This window comes from Anopheles moucheti, chromosome 2, assembly GCF_943734755.1.
Source record: "Anopheles moucheti chromosome 2, idAnoMoucSN_F20_07, whole genome shotgun sequence".
NCBI lineage: Eukaryota > Metazoa > Arthropoda > Insecta > Diptera > Culicidae > Anopheles > Anopheles moucheti.
Window position 1 is genome coordinate 42,631,861 of NC_069140.1, and position 20,338 is coordinate 42,652,198.

The window sequence follows — 20,338 nt, forward strand, 5'->3', positions numbered from 1 at the left end:
CAGATGGCAAGGAGAGAGCGGACATTGAGGGATCGTGTACCAAACCCACTAACCCCCCTCGTTGGGTTTTAGCAGAGGCCAGCCAGAGTACATTAGCTGAACGGAACCGTGGTTCAGAGCGACCGTAGCACGGAAAGATCTCGCATCGCAGAAGGCGACGGAAATTGAAGGTAAAGCACAGTCCGGTTAATCACAAACGGTGGGAAAAAAGGATAAGTAGACCGTTATCGTATATTTTTGGTGGTGAGGCAATCGTAGTGAGCGAATTGTGGTGTGATAAAAAACGTGCGAAAGACGGTGTAGTGGACGAACAGTTTACTGTTTGTAGGATAATCCTTCCAAGAAAATTGCTAGCATCATACATTTCCTGCGCAACGGAGCGATACGCAACCGATGGAACTGTGTTCAAGTTATTCGGATTGAAACTAAAGAACTTCTAACGCCGTACTGAAACTCGAGGAAATATCGTTTATCTTTAAGCGTATTTTCCCAGTCGCGTTGTTGCGTGTTGTATGCATATGTATTAAAGAAGCTTGAGGTTATGTAATCAAAGAATCATTTCAAAACGGGCATACCATGCGATATGCACGCACGAAATAGTATTTTCGTTTACTACGGTGCAGTGAGAAGTATCAAACATAATTTAACCATTTGCGAAGGCTCGAAAATTTGCTGGAAAATGTTATAGAATCGATTACATCAAGTTGGTTGCGAACCAAAAAAAGCGCCATGGATGAAGGTGGTGATGTGCGGTGTGTGCGCCCCAATGTCGTCGTCTTGTTGCTTCGCGTGGAGCGAAATTTAATTTTAGACACACTTGTCCTCGTCCTACTCATCATCACCGCTTTGTCGATCGTTACCCGTTGGCAAACATTTCGAAACGGGTTGTTCTTGAACTTGGACAAAAGAAACTATCCCGGTTAGCTGCACGAGATGTGGCTCTTCCCTTGCATATGGCTACTACAACCAGCAGACCACGGTGGTTCGATATAGCCGTTGTTGGCAGGAACAACGATGGGATGGAGCGAACGATGCAAGAGGACGACGGTGTGTGGTGATAGCGAAAGTAATTCGCTTTGGCTGTAATTAGACAATCGAACGCAACAGATCGTTTCGGATCATCCGGCCCGGTGACGAGTAAAACGTTCTGCAATTACTACAAACTCGTTGTGTCGCCGCGTGTTACACGGTTACAACTATTTTTACGAGCAATCAGAGCAACCACGAGCCGTTGTGAAGAGAACACAAAAGGAGGTCATTATGCAACATTGAACCCTTCTCAGATGTGTGTCTTTCGAAGGACTCGAGAGTTTAGGGACTTGGGGGTGGGAATCTTTTGTTTATGCTGTGACGTCTTCTAACTTCTGGTCCACAATCGTAACTCACCGATCGGAAGCTGATGACGTTCGGTTTCGAAACGGCTGACTTACATAATGGGACAAATTAACCTTATTTTTAACGTGCATCTAGTTTAATGTTGGATTCTGTTGTTTTATCTTTCTGCTTTAGCACTCCTACACCGAGTAGTTGCACCTGTTGGTCGTCGGTTAGTATCCGAAGTAATACAAACACAGCCACACCATGTTTACCGCACTGCTGGACGCTGCCCGTAACTCGCCATTCAAGACTCCGTTCACGAAGGCTCAATGCGATGCCGGTACCGTTGCACCGGTACGTGGTCGCTCGATCGCTGCCGCTGCCAGCGATGAGGTTGAGTTCGGTTCGACCAAATTCTTCGTGCTGTGCGGTCTCGGTGGTATCATTTCCTGCGGCTCCACGCACACGTTCGTTGTGCCGCTCGATCTGGTCAAGTGTCGGCTGCAGGTCGACCAGGCCAAGTACAAGAATGTGTTCCATGGATTCAAGCTGACGCTCGCCGAGGATGGTTCCCGTGGTCTTGTGAAAGGATGGGCACCGACGTTCTTCGGCTACTCGGCACAGGTACGAGCCACGGGTGATAAGCATTCTCTGTCAAGCGATGTTGTGGGAAAGGGCTGTATTCGTTCTGCAACATCTCATGTTTTTTTCAATACTAATCCATAAGTCATAAGTATACAGTTGCATCGCACACGCGGGACGCTTCACTTTTTTTCACTAACCACCAGATAATGAGCACTAATAGACTTAGCACACAAGTGTCACATTGTGCGCTTCCACACAATAACCAATAAGCGTGATCTTGCGATGACATTCTCTGTGTTCGCTTATCAGCATCGCACAGCGTAACTGTTTGCTTTCCGTTGCTGTAAACGCTGCTCTTCCCCCTTCTTCCAGGGTGCGTTCAAGTTCGGGCTGTATGAGGTGTTCAAGGTGCAGTACGCCAACATGCTGGGTGAGGAAAATGCCTACCTCTACCGCACCTGGCTGTACCTGGGAGCATCGGCATCGGCCGAATTCTTCGCCGACATGGCGCTGTCGCCGTTCGAGGCGGCCAAGGTTAAGATCCAAACCATGCCAGGATACGCCAACACGATGCGTGAAGCGATGCCGAAGATGATGGGCGAGGAGGGTATTATGGCGTTCTACAAGGGTCTCGTTCCGCTCTGGTGCCGTCAGATCCCGTACACGATGATGAAGTTCGCCTGCTTTGAGAAGACCGTTGAACTGCTCTATGCGTGAGTGTTGATGCGAATGCTCTTATTCGGTTGGTTGAAAGAACGGTTTCTAACATTGTTCCCCATTTCCACAGCTATGTCGTACCGAAGCCACGCGACCAGTGCTCGAAGGGTGAACAGCTAGTGGTGACGTTCGCTGCCGGTTACATTGCAGGTGTGTTCTGTGCCATCGTTTCCCACCCGGCCGATGTGGTTGTATCGAAGCTGAACCAGGCTAAGGGATCGTCCGCATTCGACGTGGCGAAGCAGCTTGGCTTCATGGGCATGTGGAACGGTCTTATGCCGCGTATCATCATGATCGGTACGCTTACCGCCCTGCAGTGGTTCATCTATGACGGTGTGAAGGTAGCCCTCTCGATCCCCCGTCCACCTCCGCCAGAGATGCCGGAATCGCTGAAAAAGAAGCTTGGAGTGCAGTAAACCACAGCACCCTTACCACTCATTCACCTTATTATCCTAAACCTTTCCCATTCTTCCTTTCGTTCCCAAATTCGTACTTTAATAACTTCTGTTAAGCATGAATATCTTCGCATCACTCAATTTCAATGCACGAATGCATCTAATGCCCAACTATTTTAAGAAAAAAAAAACTATACACGAGAAAAATCTAGTCGCTTGGAACACCTCCTGCTGCAAGCCACGTCTTGTTCGCCAGTCACTTCGCTATGCGGAAGTTATTAGCAAACAGTGAAACAGTAAAAACAGTGGTGGCATAGTAGATTCCAGTATTGCATCGTGTGCAAATTGAAATTCGAAAAGAAGAGTCCGCGGTCTTGTGTGGGCTTACTTACTGTCAACAAGGCTGCAGCCAGGCCGGGTGTTGGCTTGCTGTGCGAGGGAATAGATCCAAAGAAGTGAATCACTACACACAATACACCAAAGTCGTTGAATAAAAGGAAAGTTAGACGGTACCATTAATGTGTATAAAGTGGGAAAATTTTCCGAGTTCCTCTGAAGAATTGTTGCTTCGGGGAAATGATCCGGATGGAATTTTGTACCATCCCAGGCGTGTGGTTTCCTGTCAGTAAATATACAATTGAGAAAAACTACGAAGAGGGGCACTATTAAAGAGTGTTGGAATATCAGCACCTCAGATGCGGGTGAATACTTCATTCTAGAGATGGGAAAACAACTGCGTTGTGGCAAATAATCGTAATAAGTAAATGAGAATCGAGAGTTTATACTCGTTTTTCGTTCAACGCCGTGTTAAAAAACAAATACTGATGATATGGCCAGGCGGTAACCATTGGAAATACCCAAATTAAGATTGAACGTGTCGGTAGTTACTACCTAGAAATTAAGTGTAATAAACCCTCTGGAATAATTTAATTCACGCATTTATCCAACTTTAAGCGGACAGAGAAAAAGGTACGCAACATTGAATTAATCTACATTTTGTATTTTTTTTTGTAGAATGATCGTAACCAGATCGTATTAAACTTACTTTTACCGCGTAACCGGATAGTTAGTCCTGGCTGCGATGGATGAGGTTTTGGACCGGTCAAGTCTTGTAAGACAAGAGCTGCCAACAAGTATATCACCGGCCCATCCCTATTTCTTGTTTTTGTTTAATCGCAAAAATCGATTTTGCGTTTTAATTACAATATTTTTCAGCTTGTTGTTGTAGTCGTTTAAGGTTGAGTAATCATTTTTCCAGATATCTGCCAAGAAGTATATAAGATTGCATAAATAACTAAAAGCATAGCTTTATATTTCACATGGCAACTCACCGTAGAGCAACTGATTGAAGATGTAGAACGATAGCATCGATTCCTTGGTGGTGCTGTAGCCAAGCTCGTTGATAAGTGATTCTGTGATGAAATCTTTCAGCACCAGTTCCAGATTGCGGTTGTACTTTTGTACGGTGCTGCCGATGAAATTAACCTGCGAGAATACAATAAAACAGATGAGATTGGAAGTGGCAGTGCATATTTGTGGCATAAAACAATTTTACAAGCGAAACAAATGACTCCTGGTCCGATGTGATGGACTCCTCGAGCTCCTTCAGCTCTTCGATTCGGTTGATGGGAAACTCGACCAGCTTTAGTTCGTCCTGTTCGATGAATTCGCCGATCAGCTCACTGTCGGAATCGAGTTCCAGCTTTAGTTCCAACCCTTCGTCACCCGTACTGCCTACAATAACGCCTCCCGCAGAGGGCAAGCTAACGATTCCGGTTTGTCGTGCGGCTGCCTCGAGCGCGTCTGCCTGCTGGTTTATGTACACCACATTTTCCAGCTTCTTTTCAATCTCATCCAGCCGTGCAATGATCGATTTCAACGTGGCCGGATCAAACGTTGTGCTGTGCGGATCGGCAAATGTTTTGTGAATTTTCTGAATAACGGCTGAAAAATGGCACTCAGATAGAATTACGAACAATGTAAAACCAAGGGCAATTGGATCATTGCTGCTGCCACTTACAAATATCATCCTCGTCGTCCTCGATGTCAACCTCATCGATGCTCGCATTGGTGCGGAATTTCTTCACCTCGATTCGGATATCGTCCGAAATGTTGAAGCTTCTTATCGTGGTGGAAATGTTGGACTGTATCACATTCATGGTGCAAGGCTGAATATTTTTCGGTGTGTAAATTTTTTCCAAAGAACATATGAAATTTTCGACATAAACAAACGCAAGCAAACTTTTGTTTTGACAGCTGAACGAGTGCCTAGCGGTTGCAGTTCGTGTGAGGGAAAATGACACATAGGGTTCTTCGGAGATTTTAAAAATTATCAGCAATGTGCGTTGAATAGTGACGTAAAATTTTATAAATTATTTTGTATTATACAATCTACTACAGTGAACAAAAAAAAACCCCAAAATTTACGAAGAACATTTAAATTATCAGTAACTAATCATTATTGACACCATATTTACGACCCTTCTATGCATCCTTCTTTTATTACTTTCTATCGCACATACTTATCTATTTCGGATTATTTTTATCTTTTGGTTGCACATGGATCATTACTTTTATGGCACCATCTACGCCGTGACGGGTCGTATGGAAAGCTTTGGCCGTTTCTTCAATGTTGAAATGATGCGTAACGAGCCGCTTTACGTTCACTTTACCGCTTGCAACCAAGCTCAAAGCCACCGGGTAGCTAAAATGCATTGCAAAAGAATTGTAATTATTTTTTCCTCCAATGAAATCAACGATGCCAATACTTACTCGTTGCAATACCGGAACACACCACGGATGTCAACCTCGCGAGCAAGTGCATTCACCAGTGGCAGCTTCACCTCGGGTGCACCCATGCCCACCATAACACCCACACCTCCAGCTTTAGTGGCCAAAATCATTAGCCTAGCCGTTGCTTCTGCACCGCTACAATCGATCGTTTTATCTGGTGCGCCACCCATCAGCTCATGAATAGCCCTTACCAGTTCGGTCTCGGACGCATCCTTCGGAATGATGAACGTTTCGTCAGCGCCCAACTCCTTCGCCACGTCCAGTCGATTTTGTAGCAGATCGGTAACGAGCACCTTACCGGCACCCATTGATTTGGCCACTATAAGCGTTACCAGACCGATGGGGCCTGCACCGAGAATTAACACCTGCGAACCCAAACCAACGTTTGCCCGGCGACATGCATGCACACCGACGGAGAGCGGTTCCAGCAGGGCTCCCTCCTCCATAGTTACGTGGTCCGGAAGTTTGTAGCAAAAGTCCGCCGGATGGGCGAAGTACCGGGTCAGATTACCATCGTAAGGAGGCGTGGCGCAGAATATCATATCCGCACAGAGATTGTACGCACCGCTCTTACAGTACTCGCACGTGCGGCATCCGTAACCGGGTTCGATCGCAACACGATCACCCACTTTCAGATGCTTCACCTTGGATCCTACCTGGGACACAATTCCTGCCGCTTCGTGGCCTATGACCATGGGTTTTTTCACGATGAAATCACCGATGCGTCCTTTCACCAGGTAGTGCACATCTGAACCACAGATACCGACGACATCCATTGCCAGCAGGACCTCTAAAAATGATGCATACATATGTTCTTAGTATGCTTATCAAATTTGGAAAATAGAGTCCGATTGTTACCATCTTCCTTTGGAACGGGGATTGGACGCTGCTCCAAGCGTAGATCCTCAATGCCGTACAGTACGGCGGTTAGATTGTCAGTTTTGTTGGCCATTGGAGTTGTTATGAACGATCTGGTACGGTGTTGTGATCAGTCCGAACCTTCAAATGCGACTGTAATCGAACCCCACGAAGCGACCGGCTTTATCTCGCCTGCGGCTAGCACTCTGCCGATGTTTTATTAGGTTCTACGCTGGTACGGGTGAGGTGTCGATAGGAAGCGCTGTGTTTGTCCGGGACACAAAAATGACTTTGATGTGTAAGGGACAGCAGCGCTATATGTACAATTGGAACCCTGGTTCACTTGGTATGCGCGGTAGATGTGGTAGGCCAGATGCTTTTATTTTGTTTGCTGCACTCTCAACCATACAGTTTAGAGAACGTGTCTGTAGAAATCAACTTGAGTGCATAGATTAAACCACAAATATGGCTGTGATTTCGATGAAACGTAGCTACGTACAGTATTTACGTTACTTCTTCATCTAAAATAACCGACAACATAATGAATGTACTATTGATTAACTTCAATATGCAAAACTTACGTGTGCAGAAGACAATTCACTTTTGAGCACTTCTGGCTTAATGCTTTTTCTGTTTGTGTGACGAAGTGGCAGTATATAGATTAAATGAGTTTTGTCTGGTCAATATTTAACGCCCAATCAAGAGATTTATCGGAAAAGAATTTGTAGAAGATAAACCACCAGTCCATTCGATAAGGAAGGCACGGCACGGAGAACTGTTAACCGCAGTTTGTTTACATAACATCTCGAGTTTGTTGACATCCGTAGGCCATGGTCATGCAGAGTGTTAATTCTACACTCAGTGAATAATTATTACTTGTTTATAATTGCTACTCTAATTTCAATTAAAAAATATCGTTCGTAATTCTACGATTAATTTAGAAAAGCAATCGCAGTAGCACATTGATTTACCAACATTTTGTTGATAATTCAAACTGCTTTGAAGGAACGAGATTATGGCCAAAACGTTGTAAAAGTTTCCATATCGACAGAATGTACCCACACAAATTACTAGGAACTTACTACCAACATGCCCGGTTTATTGGCTTATCAGACGTCCCTACAATGCAACAAGCAAAAGTACACTTTTCTTATCAGTTCTAATCTATGCGAAAGTACTAATCAACCTAACTGAATTGTACCAAGTACCGACAACAACCGTATGTTAACGTTGTATATACTAGTATGTTTTAGACATACTTAACTAATGATAATTTAGCTTTTTTGTAGCTGCGCATGATGATAAACTCGATCCAATAAAAATGCAATCCGATTAATGAATGACGTTAGCGGACGGGTGATTAATGTCCATCCCGATCCAATTTGCCCTCATTCGCGCAGAAGATGTTGTGATGTTGATTAGCTTTTCACGTGACTAGTTCCAACAACTGGCCATTGCAGCGCTTCTACCGTCAGTAGAACGCATCGATCATCCGGCACAATGCGCGCGATGGTCAGCATGCATCAGCTGGCTGAATACATAAGCCGCGGCAGGATGATCCGGGTGCATCAGTAGGTATTGACGATAGCTACGGAGTTGAGTGAGCGAGTACACGATCTAGCATCGATCGGCAGCGTAACGGAATGGCACAACGGAAGGTTAAAAATCTGGCTGGTGTGGTTCATGGAGTTGAAGATTTCCGTGTGGTGAGCAGAGTGTAGTATCGAGAATAGAGAAAGTATGCCAAGGAGTGACGCAAAATTTCCGTTTACAGGAAGAAATCCCAATACCGCGACCGCGTGATCATGAGGTGTTGATCGAGATGGATTGTGTGGGAATATGTGGCTCGGATGTGCACTACATCTCGCACGGTGGGTTTGGCGATTATCAGCTGAAAGACCGGCTAGTGCTTGGCCACGAATCGTCCGGCGTAGTGTTGGAAATTGGGCGACACGTAACGAATTTGAAGGTGGGCGATCGTGTTGCCATCGAACCGGCCATAGGCTGTCGGACATGCCGACACTGTAAGGCCGGTCGGTACAATCTCTGCCCGGAAGGTATCTACTGTGCGACGACCGGTCACGGGAATTTGTGCAACTATTACACGCACGCGGCCGATTGCTGCTTTAAATTGCCACTGAATGTCACGATGGAGGAGGGTGCACTGTTGGAACCGCTAGCCGTGGCCGTACACTGCTGTCGACGGGGTGGAGTTGGTATCGGTAATACGGTGCTGGTGCTGGGTGCCGGACCGATCGGGCTCGTTACGATGCTGGTAGCAAAAGCGATGGGTGCGGCCAAGGTGTGCGTCATAGATCTGTTGGAAAGCAAGCTCGAGCTGGCGAAAACACTCGGTGCCGATGCCACGTTGGCAGTCAGTGGACACGATGCCCAGGAAGATGTTGTGAAACGCATTCATCTTCTGCTCGGTACGGCGCCCGATATTAGCATCGAATGTACTGGGGCCGAAGCCTGCGTTCAGCTGGGTATTGTAGCTACTGTCCCGGGCGGTGTAGTGACGCTGGTCGGTATCGGAGCTATACAGCAGCGTATTCCGATCACGACCGCTCTGGTACGTGAGATCGACATTAGAACGGCATTTCGCTATGCAAACTGCTACCCAGCCGCACTGGCAATGGTGGCCAACGGTACGATCGACGCACTCAAACTCATCACACACCATTACGAGCTGACGGAATCGGAGCAAGCGTTCAAGACCGCACGGTACGGTCTGGACGGTGCGATAAAGGTGATGATCCACTGTCAGCCAAGAAACAAAAACAATCCCAAGCGAAAGGTGTAACTCTCCAGTCGAAAGGATATGCATTCGTAACGGGCATGTCAGTAAAGTTGTAAAGTTGTGATGTTGCGTCAATAAATCTTTGTAGTGTTTACCTATTCAATCGTACGATGATCAACACAACGTGTCCTGCATTCCAGATCGGCCGCTTCCGCGTCACGCTACATAGCGCTCTGCTGTGGCCGTATCTACTGATAGTGGTTACAGATGTTTCCATCTTCAAAGCGTACGCCTTTTTAATGGTTTGTATAGTGCATCACTGACCTACTGTTCTCTACCTCCGCCACATTCAAACGGAGTTCTTTCCGCGATGCTAATGATAGGCCATTTACTGTGACCAACATGAAAGATCGCAACAAAAGGGAGGACACGGTTGTATCTCATTCGTATGCGAATGAACAATCATTGAGGGTAATTTGATTGGCCCGGTACTCCGACACATCTGCCATGCTAATCTCTGACACTCGAGTCTCGAGTGGCGCACGGCACCAACGTGGTGCGCGGGATTGGCACTTGGACCGGTCGGTTCGAACCAGTCAGGCGATTTTTTAGATGCGACTGAAAATAGTATTATCGGTATCAGCAGGGAAGGCCCCCATCAATGTTGACGTATCGACAGCCTCCTCCGTAGCAGGGGGTGTGCTACCAATAGAGTAGCTCCCCTCGGTTTAATGTACACAACCGATTAGATAACCTTTCAACCATCATAAATGCTAGGGAATACGCGCATGCAACTGATACTAATAACACGGAAAATATTGAAAGAAGTCCGAATTAGATTACCTCGCAGTCAACAAACCCTAAGTGGTGATATTTTTTTTTAGAAAAGCAAACACATCTAATGATCCACCTAGGAATTGTTCCAGAATACGACTTCAAACATGGACGGGGACCAGGGCGATGTGTTAGTATTGACTAATAAAATGATAAAGCCATATGGGTGCGCTTTCTCAAAATGATTATAAAAGCCCCGTGCCTGAGCGACCAAACGGTTGTGTGTATGTTACGGTCGCGATCGTAACATTCCGAACAATGTTACCAGCAAACCGGACTACTATCAGGTTCAATTGATGCACTATTGACAGCTACATAACCTTGCAAAAATGGCCTCCGACCCTTTTAGCGAGATGAGAAAGTAGATACAATTGTTGACTGTTTTTTTGCAATAATCTACCCATCGTCGGCGCCACGTTGGGGTATTGGGAGTTCCTGGAATAATCTAACTGCTGGATTTAGTATAAAAGATCTCTTCCTTTTGTACGACATCATCAGTAACGGTACAGGTACTGGCGAAAACATGGCTCCTCCGCAGCAAAATATGGCCGCCGTGTGTTACGGTCGGGACGATCTGCGCTTGGTTTCGATCCCGGTACCCGAACCAGCCTTCAACGAGGTAGTGCTGGAGGTGGACAGCTGTGGCATCTGCGGTACGGACATTCACTTCCTGAAGGAGGGCGGTTTCGGCGATCAAAAGCTTATCCGGCCACTGGTGCTCGGGCACGAGTCGGCCGGTGTCGTGCGCAAGGTGGGCAGCTCAGTGACGCACCTGAAGGTGGGCGATCGGGTCGCGATCGAACCGGCAGCCGGTTGCCGCACGTGTGATCTGTGCAAAGTGGGCAAGTACAACATCTGCCTGAATGGGAAACATTGTCCGACGAAGAACCATGACGGTAACTGCTCGAACTTCTTCGCGCACTATGCGGACTGTTGCTTCAAGCTGCCGGACCACGTTACGATGGAGGAGGGCGCACTGCTGGAACCGTTGGCCGTCGGTGTGTATGCCGGACGGCGGGCGGACATTCGGTTGGGCAACAGCGTCATCATCTTCGGTGCCGGTCCGATCGGACTGATTTCACTGATCGTGGCGAAAGCGATGGGGGCGACCAGAACGGTGGTGTTGGATCTGGCAAAGGCCAGTAACCGGTTGGAGGTGGCCAAAAAGCTCGGTGCTACGGAAGTAATACCGATTGGTGCGGCCGACAAGGAGGAGGACATCGTGAAAAAGATACAGAGTGCGTTGGGCGGCCCGGCAGACCGCGTGCTGGAGTGTACCGGCTCGCAGTCGGGAATGCGCATATCCATCAAAGCGACGCGCAATGCCGGCACCGTGTGTTTGGTCGGGTTGGGCAAGGAGGAAGTGCAGCTACCGATGGTGGATGCAATTTCTCGCGAAATTCAAATCATCACCGTTATGCGTTACAATCACGAGTGAGTATTGCTATCTTCGATGTCTAAATGGAGCGGAATTAACGATAGACGTTGCGATCGTATCTTACTTCCAGCTATCCGGCCGCCTTGGAAATCGTATCCAGTGGGTACGTCGATGTGAAGCCGCTGGTGTCACACCATTTCGCACTGAAGGACGTGAACGAAGCATTCCGGGTGGCTGCATCGGGCGAAGGTTTGAAGGTGATGGTGCATCTTACTCCACGAGACACCAACAACCCGACGAAGTTTGTTAACTGAGCTAGTAAAATCGAAAAATGTCAATAAAAACGGACTGTTTGCTGAGTATCTTGAACCTTACTATCTGAGCTATTAGATGTCACCTCCGTTAAGCTTTGTGCGAAACGTTTTCCCATTTGATAACGCTGTCTATCGCACAGGCATCTTGCGGATTGGTTGGGCTTTATCGCGAAACGTAATCGTTAACATATTTGATTACGCGCCTGCATCGACGTCAACGTCGGGCGAACGTACACAAACATGCTCAGGAAATAGCGGCCGGCTCTATATAAACTCGTGTCCCTCACGGCACGCGCTTAGTTGGGTTACGCTGCCGGTCATCTATCTAACCGCGGTGCAGAAAGTGTTTGTGAAGGCAGAGTTGCGATGGCACCGAACAAAAACCTTGCCGCCACGGTTTACGGACCAAATGACCTTCGTCTGGACGAGCGTCCCATACCGGATCCGGCCTTTAACGAGGTAGTGGTGGAGGTCGATAGTTGTGGTATCTGCGGTACGGACATCCACTTCTTGAAGGATGGTGGTTTCGGTGCCCAGCGCCTAATCAAACCAATAGTGCTCGGGCACGAGTCGGCCGGTGTCGTGCGCAAGGTGGGCAGCTCAGTGACGCACCTGAAGGTGGGCGATCGGGTCGCGATCGAACCGGCAGCCGGTTGCCGCACGTGTGATCTGTGCAAAGTGGGCAAGTACAACATCTGTCTGGATGGGAAACATTGTACGACCCAGAAGCATGATGGCAACTGTTCGAACTACTATGCGCAGTATGCGGACTGTTGCTTCAAGCTGCCGGACCATGTTACGATGGAGGAGGGCGCACTGCTGGAACCGTTGGCGGTTGCCGTCTATGCGGGCCGGCGAGCTCAGATAGGTTTGGGACAAAAGGTGGTCATCTTTGGCGCGGGCCCGATTGGGTTGGTGTGTTTGATTGCTGCCAAAGCGATGGGAGCTACCCGTACAGTGATTCTAGATCTGGAGCATGCGAAACACCGGCTAGAAATTGCTAAAAAGCTCGGTGTTACCGGCACGATTGGAATACGCAAGGAGGACACGGAAGACGATCTGGTGAAAAGAATCCACGAGATTCTGGGTGGTCCAGCCGATCGTGTGCTGGAATGTTCCGGTTCGCAGCCCGGAATGCGCATATCGATCAAGGCAACGAGGAACGCCGGCCGCATCTGTTTGGTGGGATTGGGCAACAAAGATGTGCAGCTGCCGATGGTGGATGCAATCTCGCGGGAAATCGAAATCACCACTGCCATGCGTTACAATCACGAGTACGTACGAGACCGGCGACGGTCGATAAGTTACGTCAGCGATTGGTTAATGTGTATCTTTTTTTTCACCAAATTTTAGCTACCCAGCCGCACTGGAAATCGTCGCCAGCGGGTACGTCGACGTGAAGCCACTGGTTTCACACCATTTTGACCTGCAGGACGTGCATGAGGCATTTCGGGTTGCATCGCAGGGTGAGGGAATTAAAATTATGATCCATCTCGTTCCGCGGGACACTAACAACCCTACAAAGTTTATCAACTGATCAGTAAGCGTTTGTAAATAAAGGACCCCGGGGCAATGTGTGAAACGTGTTGAACACAAATTGTCCCTTTTTTCATCCTTTGAGAAACAAAATATATTGCTAAACATTAAAAACTATCGTTAATAAGCTAATAATGGTTGAGTTATTAAACATACACGTATTCTGATTCTCCCGTTAAATGTGTTTGAATGGTAATGGGTTGACCGTTGTTTAAAGCTTGTACACAACCAACGGTTGCTTGCCAGCATAGCACGGATGCTTTAATGCTTCAATAATTAACAAGTGTTGTAGAGAATTGAAATAAGAGTATTTGGTTTTTTTCCGGACGAATCCAAGACGAGACAAAAACATATTATGCCAAAGGCAGCAAACAGCAGAAATTAAAAAGCCTAAGCAAAATAAAACAGGTACATTCGTTAAATTTTAGTTGCAATAAAATTAATAGAATCCCTGGAAATATTGCTCGACAAGTACTATTGATGCTGAATAATTCTCTCTTCTACGCGTAACGATCTACCAGGTCATATACCTACCATTTCTGGCTAACTAGACTTATTTTACCACGTAGCCGGATAGTCAGTTACTACGGGAGATTAGGTCTGGATGGGATTTGACTATTAAAAACTGAGCTTTTAAAGACTGTTTACTCATTAGTCAGGTCCAGGAATTGGAGGCAGAATTGTATTATTGTATTTTAAATAGTATTATAACATGCTTGTGATATTGCTATACAGCGTATCGGGCTGCCCCATTGCAAACATAAACAGGGAAACATTCAAAAAACGTGACAGTAAAGATTGGTTATCACTTATCACATTTACGTTTTGATTACCGAAATACTATTAATTATGGGGTGGTGACAGTCTTCACACGACAGGACCGGTTCAAAATCGCATCCGGATCAATTCCCCGTACGCAGGGCTGACTATCCAGCTACGGAAAAACAAGGTCAAGAAAAGTCAGAACTGGGAGACCTAGATACCTTGAAAATACCTTAATAACGTTGCACTATTTACAACAATCTATCGACTTGTTTCATTTATGGTTACAGTAAAACTCATTAGAATAGTGCTATCCATTTATCATAAATATTTTGGGAGTGTTCCATTATTTGAATAACATTGCAACCAAACACAGGACGCAGGCTTGGACATTGTTAAAAGTTTGATGTGAAACATTTATTCTATTATTGCCAGCAAACTGTTGGCAGAACAAAGAAAAACAAATTAGAGAAAATCTTCTTAACGCATCAACTCGAAGTTTTGTCGATTTAATTACATTAAATCTGTTTGGATCCGTTTCCGGCAGAACGATGTCAGATCTCATTTCCTCGTAAAAGATTAATCATTTAAACCGAAGCAATCTCATTAATTGTCAGTGTTTTTGCGTTACTTCCACAGGGGAATACATTTGTTGCTGCAAAGTACATTAATCACTTAGTGCGTAGGTTTGACCGAAGTGCACAACGCTGTTAGTACTGACGGCTTGACTGGGGAAGAGATTGAAGCAGATTCGTCGTGGTGGCGAAATGGCATCCATTCCGTCCATCCATGATGGTGGATTTATGGAATGGTGTAAGAATAGAATGATTGATTTTTTGTTGTTGTCTTAAGAAACATTTCAATAAATTAATGCGCTTATCAGGAAACATTTAACCTCCCAACAACGATAAGGCTCCAAGGCACAATTACTTGTCTAGAATAATATCTTGCTATTAGCGGAATGGACAAATTGTTCCGCGACTTCACGTGTCAGCCAGATCAAATCGCTAAACATAAGCCGAGTTGGGCCGTAAATACTACTATACAAAACTTTCCACGAATACTACAGCCTGCACTTGACGAAAATAGGCGTAAATTACTCTGAATACTCAACGAATCTCCTTCCCAATCGTGCTCACGTTTCACGCGTAGCGCGCTATAAACAAGATCCAGCAGGGCAATAAAAAGATTAGTTAAACGGCCTATTCTTCCGAATGTCCTTGCCGTATGTTTCGTGGCCCAGTTCTTTCTTCTCCCCGTCCGACGTTTTGATTCCGACAAAAAGAAAAGGGTGCCCCATAACAAAGTGTCCAACCTACTTTAGCAACGAAACGACGCGTGTTTTGTTCCTCAGCATCCTCTGCGAGTGAAAGTGAATGTCAGCTTCCATCCAGAACGCCTTAGTCAATATGCCACCAGTTGAAGCTACCAGCGGATGGCTAAAAATTAGCCTTCCGTGCCCCATCACGGCCAACCCGGAACACCCTTTTCGGCGAACGTATCGTGTTTCCGGCGTTGTCGTGTTGTGAACTTGGGAAATATTTCCCACAGCCGTCTTTCACAGTGCCTGGTACCGGAACGACGCCGTACTGCTTTGGTTGCTGATCCTTTTGACACCCTTTTAAGAGTTTGGACATTGTAACGCTTGTGGTAGTGTTTCTTCACGCTCGCCGACAAACACACACGCTAGCGCCGAAAATGCGTAACAGGGGGCTTTGAAGTTGAGAGAGCTCATAAATCTTGTTTTCACTCTATTTGTAGCGGCAAAAGCCTTCAGCCTTCCTTCCGAACTTGCCCAACACCCCACCACGGATGATGGAAATGTATTAGCAAAGTGTGCGGACGCACCGACATGCGTACGTAATCTTTTTCCCACCATTTTGCCCGTTCGCGAGAAACGGATTGAAAGCTTTCGGGAAGTGACAGCATACGGCATCAACTATCGTCGCCAGCGCCCTGCACGGCCCGGTGCGCCTGTTTAGCGTCTGTTTCGTTGCCTTAAAACAATGGATCACGCCACGGTTTGTGACAATGCGCAGTCAACGGAGCGTTTGAATTTATCGTCCTTTGCCCTGCCTGTCACCGATATCTAATCGCAATCGTGTTTGTTTTATGTTTCCGGTGTCCGATTCGATGGTGCCGGTTCGTGTGCTGGGTGTTTTGTTGCTCTCCCCAGCAATGGCTGCCAAAGAAACCGAACTTTTCGAGAATACAAGATTTATGATCATCATCACGGCACACACACACACATACAATCGTAAGCACCGAAATAGAGGCGCCGAATGTAACATTTGCCGGTGTTACACAAATGTTTCACGTTAACGCTCGCACAAAACGCATGGCGAATTCGAATGCTGTGTAAGGTGCGTAGAAAGATACTAAATACATGAAATGAAGAAGTAAGCTGATCTCAAAAATAAAAACGAAAGGACATAAAAAATAACACCAAAAACGCAAACCCGCGCAATTAACTTTCGAAACCGATAAAAACGGAAACTTCATCTCGTGTTTTTGGGGTCAATTTTAGGGTCATGGGTTTTTGGGCCGGTGGCGTTCGAATGGTTTGCTTATTTTTTTGTTCCCGCTCCTGTTACAAATAGATTGTATTCCTTGGCGTTGCCGAGCCGTTTCCCAACCTTTCCCATCGGTCGATCATTACTCAAGCCGATGTGTCACCGTTGTCACCGTAGCGAGGGGTGGATTAGTGGGCGGGGGTAAAAAATGAAATCAATTGTTTCCCTTCAAAATGACGTCCCTTAACCGCGGTCGAAATACGGTCGAATGAGGGGGCGGGCCAGCCCCGTTTAGTCCCGGCGCGCTTGCTTTCGTTCCCTTTTTCTGTCATGTTCCGGTGAAACTCATTAAAAGTTGTCCTAATGTTTCGTGCCGGTAGAAGGAAGCGTTTGGTTTTTGTGTTCTTTTTTCCTTTTCGCTTTCATCACTTTCTTTTTGTCGTCAGACGCATTTTGCTGTGCTTTGCTCCCATCCCAACCATTGTCGTCGATGGTTTAAATTTGTGTTTGCTTTTTGGGATGGGGGAGTTTGTCATGAATTTTGTGACAGCTTCTTTCCCTCATTCTTCCTTCGCACGGCAGAGCCAGAAAGGTTAAATAAACCGGAAGCAACTAGCGCAAGAAGTAACAATCGGGACGACTCTTCCTATTTGAACGTTCGTTCGTGCATTTACTTTATTTCCTTGTCCTGTCGTTTCCTTACGCTCTCGCATCGTATTCATTCTCACTCGCCGTCGTACTGTTTTGTGTTTAACCTTTCTTTACAGGCAAAACCGTTACAATTGTTTGTTTGGGCTTTTGTTTCATACAACTAAAAGCATAAGAATAAATTAATGGTACAGGTTGAGCGAAAGAGTGAGGATCAAATCTTAAATTAAAATTGGTAACACAACGGCTACCAACATGCAGGCAGTTGACAAACAATTGGAAAACTTTCCCCCATGAAACGCTCATTCCTTTAACTGATCGGTGATGCGTGAACCTTTTACGCTTTTTTGAATGTTTGCTGTGGCAGGTGAGAAGTGTCGTGAGTTTTCACTTCACGATGGCACGTTTCCAGGGAGATTCAAATGATCCTTATTTATCATCGGAATACGACAGCTAAAAGTTTCCGCAGCTATGCACGATGAGCATTTGGTTGGGATTTGAAAGTCCTAAAATATAATCTTATATACCTTAATCCGTCATACATGGGAGATTGAAAAAAAGAAAATGCAACTGTTGGAATAACAGGCAAAGCTAGACCTTGGAATTAATATGTGAAAAACTATTAATATATTATTAAAGTGGAACTACTTTTATTAGAAAGTTTGTATAATCAAGAAACCACATAAGACATTTTCTACATCAACGCTCAGCTGCGCCAGAAGCACCAGGTACTAGGCGTCCCCATCGTAATTAATTATTTTATTTTATATTTTCTTCGGCTGTTTTGGGAAAACCTTTTCATCTAGTTTCGTACAAAAGAGGTTTTTTTACATTATGATTTATGCAATTCTTTTGCATTCCTGCCCGGGGTGTCAGCTGACTATCCAGCTATGTGGTATAAAATAAGTCTAGTAAGCCAGAAATGGCTTTCATGATCTAGTAGGTCGTTACGAAGAAGAAAGAAGAAGAAGAGAGAGAGAGAGAGAGTGAGAGAGAGAGAGAGAGAGAGAGTGGCTTTTGCAGCATCTTAATATTGCCATTTAGATTTTTATTTGCTTTTTTTGCATGAAAGGATTTTTTAAGTAAAGTTATTGTGTTTATTTACACAGTTATCTTACACAGTCTTTTTGTATTTCTAGTTGATTTGTAATACCAATAAATGGTGTAATACCAATAAAAACACACAATTTTATCCAGAAATTTGTTCGAAATTTACCCACTGTGGCATTCCTTGGTCCACCTGCCATACCACCGGCAGATTGATTGAGTAAAGAAGAACATGATTGCTTTATTTCAACCGGCAAAGTGCTGTTAATTTGAAAGAAACGGATGCAGGTGAGTGCTTAATTAGATCCACACATTAGCACAAGCACGGCAAACACTTAAATAAAAGTAATGACCAATTTAGTACTGTTCGTTGCGTTGATGAATTCGTTTTATACTGGACTGAAAATGTTGGCAGTTGATTAAATGGAATATTTCATTTTATTGTTAACTTGAAGTATCTTGTTGTATTCCATTGTTTTTAATTTCATACCATAATTGAATGAGGCACATCTTGATCTAAAACTCGTTCAGCTGGTTGAAATATTTCAATGGACGTATTAACTACCCACAAAATGTTAGCAGAAAATCCGGAACTGGAGTTGATTAAGCAAAATTATGGAATCTGTATGTATTGAATGCACTAAATATTATAAATTCTTTTTTACTAGCACTGACATCACTTGATCAAATAACGGAAGGACTTCTTTGTACATATTTACTACCTTCCAGCAAACCGGCTCAATTGCTCACGGTTGCTGACACAAGCGTAAAGTTTTGTTGGTTAATATTTACCAATATTCCTCAATTGCTTCAATTTCGTACATACTGCTAAGCGGATGGAAAAGTTTTCGTTTTGCAGCATCATCCAAAATAAAGTAAATATGGTCGGCAGGTGAATTTTCGGCTGATCATGCCACCGCCAACATTTCCCGCTACGTTGTTTCGAAAAGGATTCAGTCAATAATCAAAAACAAAAAAAAAGAAAACCGAGCAAAGCAAAAAAGTAATTAAAACTTTTTGACACTGTCGGAAGACATCTCAACCTGTGAGCCGCTGCCTGTTGTCTTCAACCGTGTAACCGTAGAAGTGTGTGCAAGAATAAAACGCAAAATGTGTAAGAAGCGTGAACAAATTACACCGGAAAATTGGTAAGATTTTGCGATTGTGTGCGAAGTTTCCTGTTCGCTTCATCGCATCTCGTGCCTGGCAATGTGGTTTAGAGGGTTAAGGCGTTCTGTTTTATGCAACACGCCAAATGTTTGTACCCACGTTCCAGCGCGATCCAACTCCAAACCGAACGACGTACGCCCGATTATTGACAGATCCCATGGGAGGATGAAATGTGCCGGTATATGACAGGTTGACGGGACAGAAAAAAAAAGGAAAAGCACCAACAGCTGCAATGGTAAATGGTTTTTGGCTTCCTCTTGGTAACATTTATGTTTGCAGATTAGATTGGAACATTTGATAATAAGCAGCAGGAAGGGATGTACATGGAGTACGTCAGATGAAGGTGCTCCCTTCAAAATTGTGTATCTTGTGGCGGTATGAAAGCAACGTGGAGTGTTCTAGGACTGAGCTATAAAATAAAAGCATTCGGGGCTTATTAGATAAGCGCACAGTGCCCTGAGCATTGGCATCTGTCATAAGCAAAAGACATGTCTGTCAATGTTTCAAATGGCGAGAAAAAAATGAGTTCAAGGAAAATGCGTTTAATTAAGGGAAGATACAAAGAATTAATACGTTTTGATTGTATTGTTTCGAGGATTCAGGTCTCAGAAATGTCTGTTAACATAATAGAAATCAATACACCGACAAATAGCCAAATTAGGACACAAAGTGTAATCTCCTCTCCAAGCGAAAACGGATACTGCAACTGCATTTTTCCTCCGAACTCAACT

General features: G+C 45.2%; 6 protein-coding genes across 6 annotated transcripts; 4 read left to right on the top strand and 2 right to left on the bottom strand.

Moving 5' to 3' along the window:
• The first annotated feature begins 86 nt into the window (after window positions 1-86).
• LOC128299572 (phosphate carrier protein, mitochondrial-like) lies at window positions 87-3,527 on the top strand. The gene is made up of 4 exons (XM_053035575.1): window positions 87-170; window positions 1,510-1,941; window positions 2,275-2,615; window positions 2,690-3,527. The coding sequence occupies exons 2-4, from the start codon at window positions 1,582-1,584 to the stop codon at window positions 3,033-3,035; spliced, it is 1,047 nt and encodes a 348-aa protein (XP_052891535.1). The 5' UTR covers window positions 87-170; window positions 1,510-1,581; the 3' UTR covers window positions 3,036-3,527.
• A 475-nt stretch (window positions 3,528-4,002) lies between these two features.
• On the bottom strand, window positions 4,003-5,254 carry LOC128298095 (uncharacterized). Its single transcript, XM_053033830.1, has 4 exons — window positions 5,035-5,254; window positions 4,570-4,958; window positions 4,346-4,499; window positions 4,003-4,276 (listed from the first exon to the last, which is right to left on the bottom strand). The coding sequence occupies exons 1-4, from the start codon at window positions 5,171-5,173 to the stop codon at window positions 4,167-4,169; spliced, it is 792 nt and encodes a 263-aa protein (XP_052889790.1). The 5' UTR covers window positions 5,174-5,254; the 3' UTR covers window positions 4,003-4,166.
• A 171-nt stretch (window positions 5,255-5,425) lies between these two features.
• Window positions 5,426-7,180, bottom strand: LOC128306530 (sorbitol dehydrogenase-like). The gene is made up of 3 exons (XM_053044103.1): window positions 6,666-7,180; window positions 5,787-6,597; window positions 5,426-5,718 (listed from the first exon to the last, which is right to left on the bottom strand). Exons 1-3 carry the CDS (start codon window positions 6,757-6,759, stop codon window positions 5,541-5,543), a joined length of 1,083 nt encoding a protein of 360 aa, XP_052900063.1. The 5' UTR covers window positions 6,760-7,180; the 3' UTR covers window positions 5,426-5,540.
• A 1,091-nt stretch (window positions 7,181-8,271) lies between these two features.
• LOC128297474 (sorbitol dehydrogenase-like) lies at window positions 8,272-9,531 on the top strand. Its single transcript, XM_053033118.1, has 2 exons — window positions 8,272-8,371; window positions 8,440-9,531. The coding sequence occupies exons 1-2, from the start codon at window positions 8,309-8,311 to the stop codon at window positions 9,466-9,468; spliced, it is 1,092 nt and encodes a 363-aa protein (XP_052889078.1). The 5' UTR covers window positions 8,272-8,308; the 3' UTR covers window positions 9,469-9,531.
• A 1,114-nt stretch (window positions 9,532-10,645) lies between these two features.
• LOC128297222 (sorbitol dehydrogenase-like) lies at window positions 10,646-11,981 on the top strand. The gene is made up of 2 exons (XM_053032829.1): window positions 10,646-11,673; window positions 11,748-11,981. Exons 1-2 carry the CDS (start codon window positions 10,763-10,765, stop codon window positions 11,929-11,931), a joined length of 1,095 nt encoding a protein of 364 aa, XP_052888789.1. The 5' UTR covers window positions 10,646-10,762; the 3' UTR covers window positions 11,932-11,981.
• A 274-nt stretch (window positions 11,982-12,255) lies between these two features.
• Window positions 12,256-13,579, top strand: LOC128296711 (sorbitol dehydrogenase-like). The gene is made up of 2 exons (XM_053032186.1): window positions 12,256-13,205; window positions 13,285-13,579. The coding sequence occupies exons 1-2, from the start codon at window positions 12,298-12,300 to the stop codon at window positions 13,466-13,468; spliced, it is 1,092 nt and encodes a 363-aa protein (XP_052888146.1). The 5' UTR covers window positions 12,256-12,297; the 3' UTR covers window positions 13,469-13,579.
• Window positions 13,580-20,338: the final 6,759 nt, after the last annotated feature.